The sequence below is a fragment of the Poecilia latipinna genome, unplaced genomic scaffold (genome assembly GCF_001443285.1).
Source record: "Poecilia latipinna isolate Pla-1442-1.1 unplaced genomic scaffold, P_latipinna-1.0 Scaffold2668, whole genome shotgun sequence".
NCBI classification, from domain to species: domain Eukaryota; kingdom Metazoa; phylum Chordata; class Actinopteri; order Cyprinodontiformes; family Poeciliidae; genus Poecilia; species Poecilia latipinna.
Window position 1 is genome coordinate 37,497 of NW_015115284.1, and position 13,747 is coordinate 51,243.

The 13,747-nt window shown below is 49.2% G+C and overlaps 2 protein-coding genes across 5 annotated transcripts; both read right to left on the reverse strand.

Annotated features, from left to right (window-relative positions):
* Positions 1-1,619: 1,619 nt before the first annotated feature.
* Positions 1,620-7,808, reverse strand: cyp7b1 (cytochrome P450, family 7, subfamily B, polypeptide 1). 2 transcript variants are annotated; one of them, XM_015020822.1, is made up of 6 exons: positions 7,415-7,808; positions 5,506-5,642; positions 4,624-5,223; positions 4,241-4,447; positions 3,996-4,174; positions 1,620-2,797 (listed from the first exon to the last, which is right to left on the reverse strand). In XM_015020822.1, exons 1-6 carry the CDS (start codon positions 7,486-7,488, stop codon positions 2,504-2,506), a joined length of 1,491 nt encoding a protein of 496 aa, XP_014876308.1. In that variant the 5' UTR covers positions 7,489-7,808; the 3' UTR covers positions 1,620-2,503. The 2 variants fall into 2 exon arrangements, with proteins under 2 accessions (XP_014876308.1, XP_014876307.1); XM_015020821.1 differs by having other exon boundaries at positions 3,996-4,447.
* A 108-nt stretch (positions 7,809-7,916) lies between these two features.
* LOC106938690 (armadillo repeat-containing protein 1-like) lies at positions 7,917-11,994 on the reverse strand. Of its 3 annotated transcripts, none has more exons than XM_015020824.1 (7): positions 11,593-11,994; positions 10,314-10,556; positions 10,139-10,230; positions 9,854-10,049; positions 9,655-9,789; positions 9,425-9,499; positions 7,917-8,925 (listed from the first exon to the last, which is right to left on the reverse strand). In XM_015020824.1, the coding sequence occupies exons 2-7, from the start codon at positions 10,539-10,541 to the stop codon at positions 8,734-8,736; spliced, it is 918 nt and encodes a 305-aa protein (XP_014876310.1). In that variant the 5' UTR covers positions 10,542-10,556; positions 11,593-11,994; the 3' UTR covers positions 7,917-8,733. The 3 variants fall into 3 exon arrangements, with proteins under 3 accessions (XP_014876310.1, XP_014876309.1, XP_014876312.1); XM_015020823.1 differs by having other exon boundaries at positions 9,655-9,807; XM_015020826.1 differs by having other exon boundaries at positions 9,655-9,771; positions 11,593-11,993.
* Positions 11,995-13,747: the final 1,753 nt, after the last annotated feature.

A 13,747-nucleotide genomic window follows, 5' to 3' on the forward strand; every position in this document is an offset into this window, starting at 1 on the left:
CCACACTTAAAACAGCTTCATAGTTAATGCCAGCATCAGCTGATTCTATGATATTGCTGACTATTTTTTTCTACTTCTAACATAAACAGGCAAAGAAGACACTCAGAAATGTTTTTCCACCCCAGGCATCCGGTCCCAATCATCATCAGTTCTTATGATGTCACATACATGGTGAGTCCACAACGTCTTGAAATTGTAAGTATTATTTTTTTTATTTGCCATTTTTCTGTTCTCTTTAAATACAAATGCTTTCTCTGTTTAAGCAGAGAAAGCTTAAACAGTGTAAGGTGCAGTGAACGGGAATGTTCTGTCGTTGATCCTCACTTTCATTTTTTATTGTTACACTTAAATTTTCATGTTCATTGTGTTCACTTTAGATGTGTAAACTGATAATTTATGTAAAGTTCATAAAGTTGTGAGTAAAATTGGACAATTTTAAAATGTCTGTAATAAAAAATATTTGAATTACCTTGAACATCTTGTGTAATTAATCTTTCCATGTAATTGTAGCCTAAAACAATGTAAGTACTGCAGTGTAGTTATGCATGTAATGTACAAAGTATGAATAAAGACTTATGAGTAATTAAAATTGTACTTTATTAGCAATAGCAGTAAATCAAATCTCAAAATTAAGTGTAATTTAAATACATTACTTATATATTAGTAGTATATTTAAAATATATTAAAAGTATATTTCTAATATAATTCTATGACAGAATTGGTACACTCAATATAAAAATGAAGCTGTTGAATATTACATTTAAAGTATACTTTAAGTATACCAAGTACAACTTGAAGTTGTTCCAAAAAGGTATGGTGAAGTATACTAAAAGTTGTAATTTAATACTATTTAAATACTACTGAAGTATACTGAGTACAAAATTAGTTGTTCCAAAGTAGTACAGTTTAAGTACATCAATCAAAGTATGTTAAAATTTAGTATACTAAAGAATACTTTATTTTACTTGGGCAGCTGGTTATCTGCTGCTGGCCCTGAACTCAGTGAAAGCTGCAGTGCATTTTTCAGCACAGCATAGAAAAACGTTAGCACAACATAAAACATCATTTTTATTAACTGGAGAGTAATTAATACTTACAAGATGTTTTCTTGGGTCCAACTTTTGTACTTTTAGTTTCTTTAATGCAGAGTTTCTCCACCCTGGTCCTCAGGCCTCCTGTCCTCCATGTTTCAGGTGTTTCCCTTCTGCCACCTGGATTGTATCTCTGGGTGATTAACAGGATCTGCAGCTCTTGATGGTCATGCAATCATTTAAATCAGCTGTTCTGGAATAGAGGCTCATCTAGAACATGCAGAGCAGGGGGGCTGAGGACCAGGTGGAGAAACAGTGATTACTATAAAACATCCTACGTGCTAAAGCTAAATGCTAACGTAATGCAGTGTGCTGAGTGAAGCTGAGCCGGTATGTTCTCTTCATTAAAAAACACAACGCAGAGTCGAGGGGTGACTTGGGCCGCTCCGGTATTGGAGTGGAGCAGAACCCGGAACACGAAGATAAAGCCGGTTTCACTGAAGTGATCCAATGTGGACCCGGTCCAATTTTCAACAAGTCCAAGTCCCAAACTGACCAAATATGTAATTTAATGAATAATTTATAAACTAATATTTAAAAGTTTTTATTTGGAAGAAACAGTTAGGTGAAGAAGGTCTGGGTCTGTTCCGACCCAAATCAATAAGAACCACAGCCTAATAAAACATGAAGGTAAAACAACAGCATAGAACATACAGTTTAATATTGAACACTGAATTAAAATAAGGATTAAGGTTAATAAAACATGAGACAGAAAATAAATTCCTACTGTGGATAAAATTACAGAACAAATCGGATCAGAACCAGTTTTAATCTGGGACAGTTCTGCAGCTTGACCAGCAGGAGGCGCTGTTAGCAGTTGCTCCCTCTGACCAGTAGGATCTCTGCTGCAGCGCCGTCACAGTCCTCCCGGTGTCCCCGAGGTGTCCTCGTGTCCAATAGCTTCTGGACGTGTCTCTGTTTCAGCACCCGAGTCCAATAATGAGGTCATCTCTGGACCGAACTGGGCTGGACACTGAGGAGGTGGACCAGGCATGTTGGACTGGAGACAGGTCGTCCATGAAGGACTGGACATGAGGACACCTGTAGTAGCAACTTGTAGACAGGGACCCACTGTGGACGCCATGTTGGACAGGGAACAATTCAGGAATGTCAAACCTGACCTGATCCTGAGAGGGATTACGGAGGACAACCTGGGAGAGACCGGAGATGGATGGACAGACGGTTCAGGACGTCGTCAGTGCAACTCTGACTGGGTTAAAGGAAGAGTAGAGTTCAGGTTCTGGTGCTCCTAACAGGTCTACACTGAACGAAAGAATCAGGATCCATCACATTCCAGCTTGGAGGTTCTGGACGGGTCACAGACCCAACCAGAACCCAAACCTCCGGACTGAGTCCAGACCCTGAGAACCTTCAGAGGGAACAAGACATCTGGACTTCAGCGCCGCTTTGGGTCACACAGACCGCAGTCTGTACCGGAACCGGACATCCGAGGAGGGCAGCAGGATTCCCAGACCGGCTCGGCTCGGGTCCAGACCGGGTCGGTTCTGCCCGTCCTCCAGCTGCAGGTCGAAGTACAGCAGCAGCAGACAGACAAACTGCTTGATCTCGTTGATGGCAAAGTATCGTCCAGGACACATGGACGATCCGGAGCCGAACGGCATCAGGTAGTAGCGCAGCTTCTGTCCGTCTTTGGAGAAGTCCGTCTTCTCTCTGCCGTCCTGCACAAAGCGGTCGAACCGGAACGTCTGCAGAGACACGAGGAAGATGGGTCAGAAGAAGACAAGGACTCGGTTCTGTTCTCAGGTTCTGTTAGAACTTCAGGAGGACACCAGGTCCAGTCTGTCTGCTGGACTCTCTGAATTTAAGGTCAAGGTTCTGGTTCTGAGCCAAGTAGACTCTTTAAACAGATCCATGGTTCTGAAGAGTCAGATCCAGGTCAGTGTGATCCAAACACAATTGGACCGCCTCTGGTTCTGGTTCTGGAAGGTGTTCCATCTCTGAAAGGCTCCACCGGTCAGAGAACTGAGGAACGCTTTGAGACCCGAAACATCTGACAGAACCAGCAGAGGTCCAGTTCTGCTAACCGTCAGAAGGACTTTCCAGAGGAACCCACAGAAATCCCCATGGGTAGCTTAGCTGGGTAGACCTGTAGCTGTGGGGACAATGGACTGGCTGGAAATGTTTCTCTTTATGTATAGATGATACTGTTGCCCCTTTTCCACTGGTTCTACTTCAGCGGCCCGGCCCGGCTCGGCGTTCCACCGGCCGTCTCGGCTCTGTAGCAGGGTGCCACTCCTGGCTGTGGGGGGGCAGAGCTTCGTTACATGCGAACTAACCTTAGTTGTTGTTTTTGTGAGACAAAAGAAGAGACAGCTGAGCTATTTTTTATAGCCTGGTTGTGATTTTTGAGGCTTCAAGAAAATGCACCGCAGGAGGAATGATGCGATGTGGTGAGGAGGAGCTGAACTCCGCCTTGCAGGGGAGGAAAGCAGGTGGCTCAGATGGTGCAGGTGAACTAATGATTTTTATATGAAACTACGATAAAACTTGTAATAGTGCCGAATATACATGAGCTAATGTTAGTCAGGGTGTTGCAAATAACTTAAAAATGTCAGAATTAATTCAGAATATATTCCAGTGTGTTTCCAGATGTTGGTAAACTGCAGACAATCGTGGTTCTGAGTTGCAGGGCGTCTCATCAGTGTCCGTCTTCCTGACTGGTTGCTGTTTACCTTCAGGATGTCCAGAGACCTTCACCTTTCTGGAGCAGGAATCACATGAGCCCAATGTGCTGATGAAACATTTATAATGTTCTGATGTTCTTACAGAGTTGAAGTGCACAGCACTAGTACTTAGGTAGGCCGATATCTTCATCCAGAAGAGGAAGACCTTGGGTGATGCACTGCATGGGGCGGGGTTTTAAGGTGACCTCTGATCCCGTACCTGTGGGTCCTCGTAGACCTCAGGGTCCAGGTGCAGACTCTGAGGGTACAGGGCGATGACGTCTCCCTTCCTGACGCCCACTGATCGGTTGGAGTCCAGCCGCAGACTGAAGTCCTCCTGGGCCACCCGGATGTTCATGGAGGCCGAGGACAGGCGGAGGCTCTCACTGATGGCACTCTCTGAGGATGGAGATGGCCCGTTATCGACCCGCTTCACCACTGACCTGAACGTGAATTGGAACGTACCCAGAAAGATAAGCTTGTCCAGCTGCTCTTTGCTGAGCATGACGTCGCTGCTGGTGCTGAAGTCCACACCACTGTCCCGCAGGACGTCAACGATCTCCTGGCGGACCACCTTCAACGCCTCCACCTGACTCACCAGGAAGTAGGCGGCCCAGAAGGTAGCAGGAAGCGTGTTGCCCACTGACGCCCACAGGATAGCAAAGTGATGAGCTGGAGGACAGAAGACACAAAGAACTGAGACAAACCAGCTGAAAGGTTCTCCAGAACCACAAATCTAGTCTGTCTGGAACCCAGGGAGGCTGTTCTACAGAAACCCAGAGCCTCCTGAGGTTCTGGATGTCATTGATATCATTTATCGGGCCAGCATCATCCTCCGGATCATCTACCAGCTTTATCGACGTCCTTCAGCTTGTCCTGCTGCTCAAACAGCTCCGCTCTTCTCCGGATGAACTGGGAAGTGTTGGTCCACTGGGACATGTGCTGTGGCAGGAAGTAGGAGATCAGCTTCTGGCGGATGGCCAGGGTCCGCCCCAGCAGCCAGATGGGAATCTGAGCAATGAGGAACGGGAACATGTTGTCAAACTTGTGGAAGTCATCCCTCAGACGGTCCATCCCTCCGTGGCGGATGCCAGTCACTGGTCTGCCATAGATAGTCAGGAAGGTGGCCTCAAACATGACAGAGCAGCAGAACTCGTACAGGCTGCCTCTCCTCCAGTCGCCGGCCCCATTCAGGTGGTCCTGACGGAACACCAGCATCAGGTTACCCATCATGCTCTCTGTCAGAGGTGCCAAGTGGTCCCCCTGCAGCAGCTGGAAGGAGCGCTTAATCTGCTCCCAGAGGCCGGGGAAGGTGGTGCCGAGGACGGGAGGGTAGCCGAAGGTTAGAGGAGCCACCTTATCGGTGAACTCATGGAAGTCCAGCTGCCGGCCCTGCTTGATGATACTGGGGTACAGCAGGGGGTCCATGATGAAGGTCATGAATTTACCTGCAGGAGACAGAAGTTCTTGGTTAGCATCTCAGAACCCTCCACCTTTCAGCTCCTGACTGGGTTCTGGTGAAACTGAGTGAGGTTGTGCTATGGGACCCATCTGGAACAATCTAGACCAGAGGTCTTCAACATTGGGGTCACTTTCCCAAAGGGGTTTGTGGAGGTACTGTATATTTAAAAAAATATGTCTTTAAATAGACAGAAACCATGATCCATGATGATCCACGGTGGGTCATCATGGATCGAGTTTTCCCTCCGTCCAGCAGCTTCAGAACCCACCTGCGATCTGGACCGTGAACACGTCCCCATGCTTCCTCCTATGTTCCTCCAGAAACTTGTGAGCGTCCTTCCCGAAGTCCAGTGCCTTCCCTATGAAGGGGATCCAGCCTTTCACCAGTGGCGGCTCGCCTGGTTTCCTGCAACCAAACATTCCCAGATCATTCCTCTGAATTAGACCATGGTTGGATGCGAGCCCAGAGCAGCGTGGGAGGAGACAGCAGGCTGCAGCGGCTGTCTCCTCTCACGGTAACAAGTCACTGCGTGAACTCTCGACTTCTTTTTGGAGTTCTGCTGCTGGAACTGGGACAGAGTGGCTCCACCCTTCATCCTCCTCTGATCCCATCGGAAAGCCAACACCTTTCCTGTTTCTCCAATGCTGCAGCTTCAGCTTCAGCTCTCTGCTGCTCAACGTCAAACACAGCCCAGGTTCTGATTCTGATCCAGTGTTTCAACTGTTCCTTTGAGATCCAGATCCAGCAGTTCTGGATCAACACTTCTTTGGGTTTTGTGGTTGTTACAGAGCAGGTAGTGAGACCCGATCCAGAGCAGGAACAGGACCGGACACGCCCCGCAGATTCCCTAGTGAACTACTGCTAAAGGACTGAAGAACTGGGTGGTGTAGAACCAGGTGGTGTAGAACCGGGCGGTGTAGAACCAGGTGGTGTAGATCCAGGTGGTGTAGAACTATATGATGTAGAACCGGGTGGTGTAGAACCGGGTGGTATAGAACCGGGTCATGTAGAACCAGGGGGTGTAGAACCGGATCATGTAGAACCAGGTGGTGTAGAACCAGGTGGTGTAGAACCGGGTCATGTAGAACCAGGGGGTGTAGAACCGGGTCATGTAGAACCAGGTGGTGTAGAACCAGGTGGTGTAGAACCGGGTCATGTAGAACCGGGTCATGTAGAGCCGGGTGGTGTAGAACCGGGTGGTGTAGAACCGGGTGGTGTAGAACCAGGTGGTGTAGAACCGGGTGGTGTACAACAGGGTGCTGTAGAACCAGGTGGTGTAGAACCGGGTGGTGTCTCTACCCTCCTGGTTCTAGTCAGATCTCCAGCTGCAGCTTCTGGTCTCAGTCTGACCTGCTGCACTAAATCCTGGATGAGTTTCTCTGGTCGGAGACTTTCGTCCTCTGGGCCTGAATGTCCTGCAGCTGGAGGAAGGTCCACTGAGGAACCGGCTTTATGTGGCTCTGGAGGGTCAGAGGTCAGCCTGATCTCTAGTTTACAGCTGGAACAGCTGGAGCTGTGCATTTACTCTAGATCTATAGCTCTAGATGTATAACTTTGGTTCTAGATCTATAGCGCTAGATCTATAACTTTGGATCTATAGCTCTAGATTTATAACTCTAGATCTATAGCTCTAGATCGTTCCTCTTTAGGTCCAGGGATAACTTCAGTTCTGTTTCCGTTTAGCTGAAGAAAGTTTGGACTCATCCACATATTTATCTCTTCTGAGCAGTGATTGACGGGTCAAAGGTCACCTGGTGACATAATGTAGTGCTCTGTATCATCTGCGTCGTCATGGTAACCAATTGTATTTCCTGCTACAACCTGAGCCATTGGGTTCCAAGGAAGGAGCCTTGGGGAACCGGTCCGGACCTGCAGCGGAGCAGCTGGAACCGTTAGCTGCTGACTCAGTTCCTCATCTCTAAACGAGTCATGGCGGTCAGGCTCCATGCGGGGACTTCCCCTTTAAGATGATGATGATGATGACGGTGATGATGAAGCACAAAGCTTTATAGAAAAGTTTCGGATCAGAACATGCGGCTCAGCCAGGAACTCTGAGGACTCGTCTCCATGTCAGGGAAACATGGAGCTCCAGAACTTTTCCTCTCTGTGTTCTGAATTCAACTGATCTATCTGAACCCAGTTACAGAACCGAATCGGCCCGGAGAGTTAGAACTGACCTGGTTCTGCCGCGGAGGATCCAGAACAGCAGACCGAGCAGGAGGCTGATCAGCAGCGGCAGCAGGAAGGACATGGCTCCGCTTCGGTTCCGCTTCGGTCCGGGGCGGGACGCTGAACTCTGATCCGACGGAGGGAGGCAGAAGCTGCCGCTGGCAGGGACCTTCACAATTAGAGTTGTCCCTTCACAATAAGAGCGGGACCTTCACAATTAGAGTTGTCCCTTCACAATAAGAGCGGGACCTTCACAATTAGAGTTGTCCCTTCACAATAAGAGCAGAAATTTCACAATTAGAGCTCCCCTTCACAATAAAAGTGGGACCTTCACAATAAGAGCTGTACCCGGTTCTGAACCAGTCAGTCTGGAGGTTCTACAGAACCTCAACCTCATGGTGCCAACTGTCTGGTTCTGGTTCCAGCAGAACCAGTGGAGGTTCTGTTCACCTGCTGCAGCTTGGTTCAGCTCTAGAACCGATGAAGCGGGTCATGAATGAAACCAGGCAGTTTCAGACTGAAGCATTTTATTCACACTGAGGAAGAGGAAGATGATGAAGATTAACAGTCACAATGATTGAAACCGGTTCAGAACCAGAAACGGTCTGTTCAGAATCGGACCAGTGGTTCTGAAGCAGACATGGTCACACGGCCTGGTTCCAGCAGTCCAGACTGGGAATCTATGGATGGATCCCAGTGTTGGGATCCAGTTCTGCACGACTGAAGCCCTGTGATTGGACAGAGGCAGGAGGAGGCGGGGCTAACACTGAACACATGGTCAGGTATGCAGCTCAGCAGGAATGCTGGAGATCAGAGATCCATCAGGAGGAAATGACCCGGGTCTTTGTTCTGTTGGATCCCGGGAATGCTGGGAATGCTGGGAACATCTGAGGTTTTCCTGAGGAAAAAATTCGGCTGAATTGGATCCTCTCTGTCGATTCCCAAATTGGTTCCCAGCTTTAAGACCCGTTAGCGTTCGTTCAAGGGGAACCAGTCGGGTCAGATGGTTCCGAGCTTACCGGGACCGGTCGGTTCTGGTTTCAAGGCATCCAGTCGGGTAAAGTGTAAACATGACGACGGTCCGGAAAGCTGCTGTGGGAAAGCCCGGATCAGAACATTTGGTCTGGATTAAACACTTAACAGGGAAGTTGTTCTGACCCGGTTCTGGTGTCACTGTTCCTGATCAGAACCAATTAAAACTCCAGTTCTGTGGTTTGGGCCGTTTGGACAATAAATAGAAAACTTCTGGATTTCTGTTCTGACCCGTTTGTCCCGCTCAGTAAGACACTCTGGTTCTGATCCAGCAGCTGGTTCTGGTTCTGATGGGTCACCAGTAGAAGGAGCGGGACAGGAAGTTGGCGGCAGTGCCGAGCCAGCTGGACCCGTCCTGACCCGACCCGACCCGGCTGATCGCCTTGTCCGGGTCTTGAGACGGACTCTCCTCTTCCGGAAGATACTCCGGCAGGTCCAGGTTCTGCTCCACCGATACAGAACCGGCCTCCGGGAAATGGACCAGAACCTGCAGAACAAAACAGAACCACCAGGATTACTGCTGACCCGGTTCTTCAGGTTGTGGGAACTCAGAAAAAATAACCTGAGAAGTTATTAAAGATGATCAGATGTGAGGAATTATTGTTATTTCTTCACCCACAAAGTCTAAGCTAGCATTAAGGCTAAGTTAACTGAGTCTAAGCTAGCATTACGGCTAATTTAACTGAGTCTAAGCTAGCATTAAGGCTAAGTTAACTGAGTCTAAGCTAGCATTACGGCTAATTTAACTGAGTCTAAGCTAGCATTAAGGCTAAGTTAACTGAGTCTAAGCTAGCATTACGGCTAAGTTAACTGTGGCTAAGCTAGCATTAAGACCAAGTTAACTGAGTCTAAGCTAGCATTAAGGCTAAGCTAACTGGGGCTAAGCTAGCATTAAGGCTACATTCAGGCTGTCATTGCGGCTAAATTTCTACTATATTTTCCTCCACATCAGATAGGAAGTGTGAAACTGCAGCAGGTGACCTGACCTCGTCTCCGTTCTCATCCTTCACCACCTGCTGAGCCGTCATGACCTCCGTGGCAGCGATGGCCGACGCCAGTGCCTGGAAAACCAAGGCAGACATCAGGAAGCTCTCTGGGAGCAGGACCGATCAGGGAAAACGGTCGGTTCAGATCATTCCATGTCTTATGAAGTATTTTCCATTCATCCTGAAAAGCTTCGGTTCTTCCTGAATATTCCGGACAGAACCATCCTCACCTCAGCTTTCAGGTCCGATCGGATCCGAACAACGCATCTCTTAACAGCCATCTGGAAGGTGAAGCTGATGACGCCTCGGATCTTCAGCAGAGCCTCCTCACACAGACTGCGCCGACCCTGCAGCGGATCAGAACCGGACAGCAGATCAGAACCCTACAGCGGACCAGAACTGGACAGCAGAGTCTGCTTGCGGACCCACCGGGTCGTCCAGGCCGTGGATCTGCAGGATCACTGTCTTGGCTCTCTTATTGCTGGATCCCAGGAAGAACTGGGCCTTGCGCCGCGCGCCGCCACGCGCCGGCCCGACCGCCTGCGGCTCGTCGGCGCCGGGCACCGCCTGCAGCAGCTGGTAGATCTCTGAGGCCAGCAGCTTGGTCTCTCCTGGAGTGGTGGACCTGCAGGGAGGACCGCAGTGTTTACCACACACGGTTCTGTCGGACTGAGCCCAACCGGGTCCCTTCGGTTCTGGAGGAAGGTCGCTCACTTCTGCACGATGTTCTGCAGGCTCAGCATCATCCCCAGCTCTGTCTTCAGCTTCTCTCTGTTGGCTCGGCACTCTGCCAGGTACCGGACCGCCTGCGCAGACCCGGAGCAGCAATCAGAACCAGAACCGACTTGATACCGGCCAATAAAACCAAATGTCCGGGTCGAGGGCTCACCAGCAGGGCGCAGTAGACCACCTGAGGGTCCGGATGGTCCAGGAACAGGATGAGGCCCGGCAGGCAGCCGTGGTCCTGGACGATGGCTCTGCGGTTCATCGGGTCGGCCGCCAGGTCCCTCAGCTGGGTCACCACAGCCAGCGGGTCGGGAACCGGGTCGGGCCGGGCCACCAGCGGGTCGGGAACCGGGTCGGGCCGGGCCACTAGCGGGTCGGGCTCACCGCTCATGGCTGCTGGGGGGACCTGGAGGAGGAACAAATCAGAACCGGTCTCTGGTGACTCTGCCCAGTCCACTAGACCTGCTAGATGTTCTGTGTCCTCCCACCCGGTCAGAACTGTCGACCCAGAGCTGAACAGCTGCATATAAACCGGACCCATCAGAACTCCAGGTCCGATTAAATGTTTGAGAAATTATTTAATCTCCATGGCAACCATTCAGCCATTCAAACGCTTAGGTGGGCCTAGCCCCGCCTCTGAGGTCCAGCTCCTCCCGCTCAGCTCCTTCAGACTAGCTAGAAGCAATTAGCAAACAGCTGAGCTCATTATAGGAGCTGCTGTTCAGAGCAACACTGGTAACGACATTAAAGGGTTAATAGAGGAGCCATGTTGGGACGACTTCCTGGAGGTGGAACTTGAAAATCAGCAGGAGTTTTTAAAGAGACAGAGACCCAATTTCAAGACAATAAATCAGGAAGTCAAATTTACTTTGAGAAACATTTGATTAGGTTTTTCTGACTGATGGTAACTTAGTTACTGATGATGCCACCAAATGATTCATGAGCCTGGAAAACATAAAACTCTGCCGCTGGTTCTGGGCTCAAAGCAACCAGGTTCTGCAGAACTTCTGTGGGGTGCAGAACCTCAAGTGTTTGAACGGACCTTATGATACCTGACGTCCAGAACCGGACAGGGTCCATCAGAACCGGCACCCTGCTCTGTCTGAGGATGAAGGTTCTGCATGTGATCCAGTTTGGAGATGAAATCACTCAGTTTCCTCTGTTGGTTGGATCTGGTTCTGGATCCGGTTCCGATTCTAACCACAGTCCTCTGCAGCAGATGACTAGGTTCTGGTTCTGATTCAAGTTCCTACTGCTGACCCGGCTTCCATAGACCGAACCTGAGTCTGGCTGGGACCAAACTGGGCCTGTTGGTACCGGACTGTGTTCTGGTTCTGTTCTCCTCAAGAACCGAGCCTCTCCATCAAAACCCCATCCACAACAATCGTTTAGTTCTGACCCGGATGATACTAACAGCCAGGATGCTAATGATGCTAACTCACCTGGCTGTAACAATCACCGGTACCAGAACCAGCACTCCGGTCCGGTTCGGTCCTCCCCCTGACGTTCGATTCCTGTTCTGTTCTCTCGGACCGGGTCGGAACTTATTTGTTTTGGGTCTATTTCCTCTCTTCCAGCCTAACCGTCGGTTCTTCCTGCTGAGGCCAGCGGCGCTGCCACGTGGCAACATGCAGCTCTGTGATTGGCCACCCGGCCCCAGCGGACCAATCAGTGGCTCGGTTCCTCAAAGGCCATGTCCCCACCCTAATGACGTCCAGAGAGCAGATCCAGGACCAGTCTGTTTGAGCTGTGATGGTGGAACTGGACCGGTATCAGCACCGATCTTATGGGAAATTCTGCCCCCTGTGTCAGGAGCGCGCATTGCAGCCAGAGAGGATCCGTTCATTTCCACGTCGCTTCTGATCGGTAAAACAACTCATATAATCATGTCAAGGTTGTAACTTTCAGTAGCTAACAAAATGGTAAAATAAATAAATAGATAAAATGGTAAAATAAATAAAAACCCCCTTTTTGTGAGAATCGGTCGACTTTTGTCACTCAAGCCTGATAAACGTCAGTCATCAGACGCGGGTTTCCAACACTTTGTGTGTATTTGTGACTTTTCACCAGCAGGTGGCAGCACAGCCTGGCTGGAAACCTGACCCAGTTCAGCTCAACAGAACCGGTTCCTCACACAGATCATATTCTGGAATCAGTTCGGGTCACAATTCGTTACTATCCGGATCCCGGTTCTGACCAAGTTCTGCCTGATTCTGGTTAAAAACCAGGTCCATTTATTGTTCTGATTAGTTTATTAGTCCAAATAAAAATTAAATGAGCAGAAATTCAGTTTATGAATAAATATCCAATATCCCGGCAGAACATGGAGAAGACAAGGCTTTTACACAGAACCGGGTCAGAACCAGAACCTTCTGGGTCAGACCCTGTAGGCCCCGCGTTGCTTTAGGGTCAGACGGTTCTGATGCTCAGATGTTCTTCATCACACCGAGGAAGAGGAGGAAGAAGCGGTTCTGATCCCACAGTGACAGGAAACAGCAGAACTCCGGGCAAAAACCTGCAGCACCCCGGAACCGCCACAAGGGGCTCCGCGTCACTGAGCTGAAGAAACCTGATGCTTTAGGTCGGAGGTCCCCAACCTTTTTATTACCGCAGACCGGTCAAGACTTGGAAATTTAGCTGCGGCCCGGGGTGTGATCCTTCAGACAAAGCTGCTGCATGTTGGTGTTCCCGCTAAATCCTGAATATACCCAGTTTGGTTGTCTTGGCCCTTTTATCGCAGCCTGTGGGGTTTTCCCTGACTGGGAACGAGAATACAACCTGCTGAATGTGACAGGTAGCCAATCAGAAAGCGCGGTGACGTAAGAACAGAGGGGAATCCCAAACAGCTGACATATCGCACAACTGTGAGTCCGGTGGATATCGGAGATGATATGTGGAAATGTTTATTATTATATGTAAAGGTCATTATTATATTTATTTAGTTAAAAATGTTAACTATGAAAAAACATATTCACCTCCAAATCATAGTGAGCGGCTGCTCCCGCTGTCTTTTATCCACCGCCTTTTCTTTTTGTTTCTTTTATCTCTTAAAATGTCTCCACAAACTGTCACTATTGCTTCTACATCGTCATCCATGTTTGGTCATTCTAAATTGCCACTATGTTGGGATTTTACTGGATCATCCTCTGGAATCGGGATGTTGGTGACTGGAATCGGTTCGTGTTGCTCCTGCCTTGAGGCTGAACACGAACCGATCGAACCTGTTGGACTTTTATCAGCTCTGTGGTCACAGAGGTTTGGAGAATCGGCCGACATCCTTAAATCTTGCCGTCTAAACCAGACTTAAGACTCACAAGCTCTACTCATCTCCTCTCGACCACTGCCCAAACGCTCTCTGACTCTGGTCGCTATGGTAACGTTTACATATCCCTTCAAAATAAGATACAGATGCGCCACAAAAACGAACATTTTCCTTTCGTGGACATTTTAACTCACAATGATGACTAACGGAGCCCTGAGCTTGTTTCTCTGCACCGAGACGGTCCCATCAGGGAGTGATGACACCCGAAGTGTTGCTTATATCCACAGCCTGCTGGGTCTCTAGTGGTGAAGCAGTTTGAAGCTTCAATGCTTCAT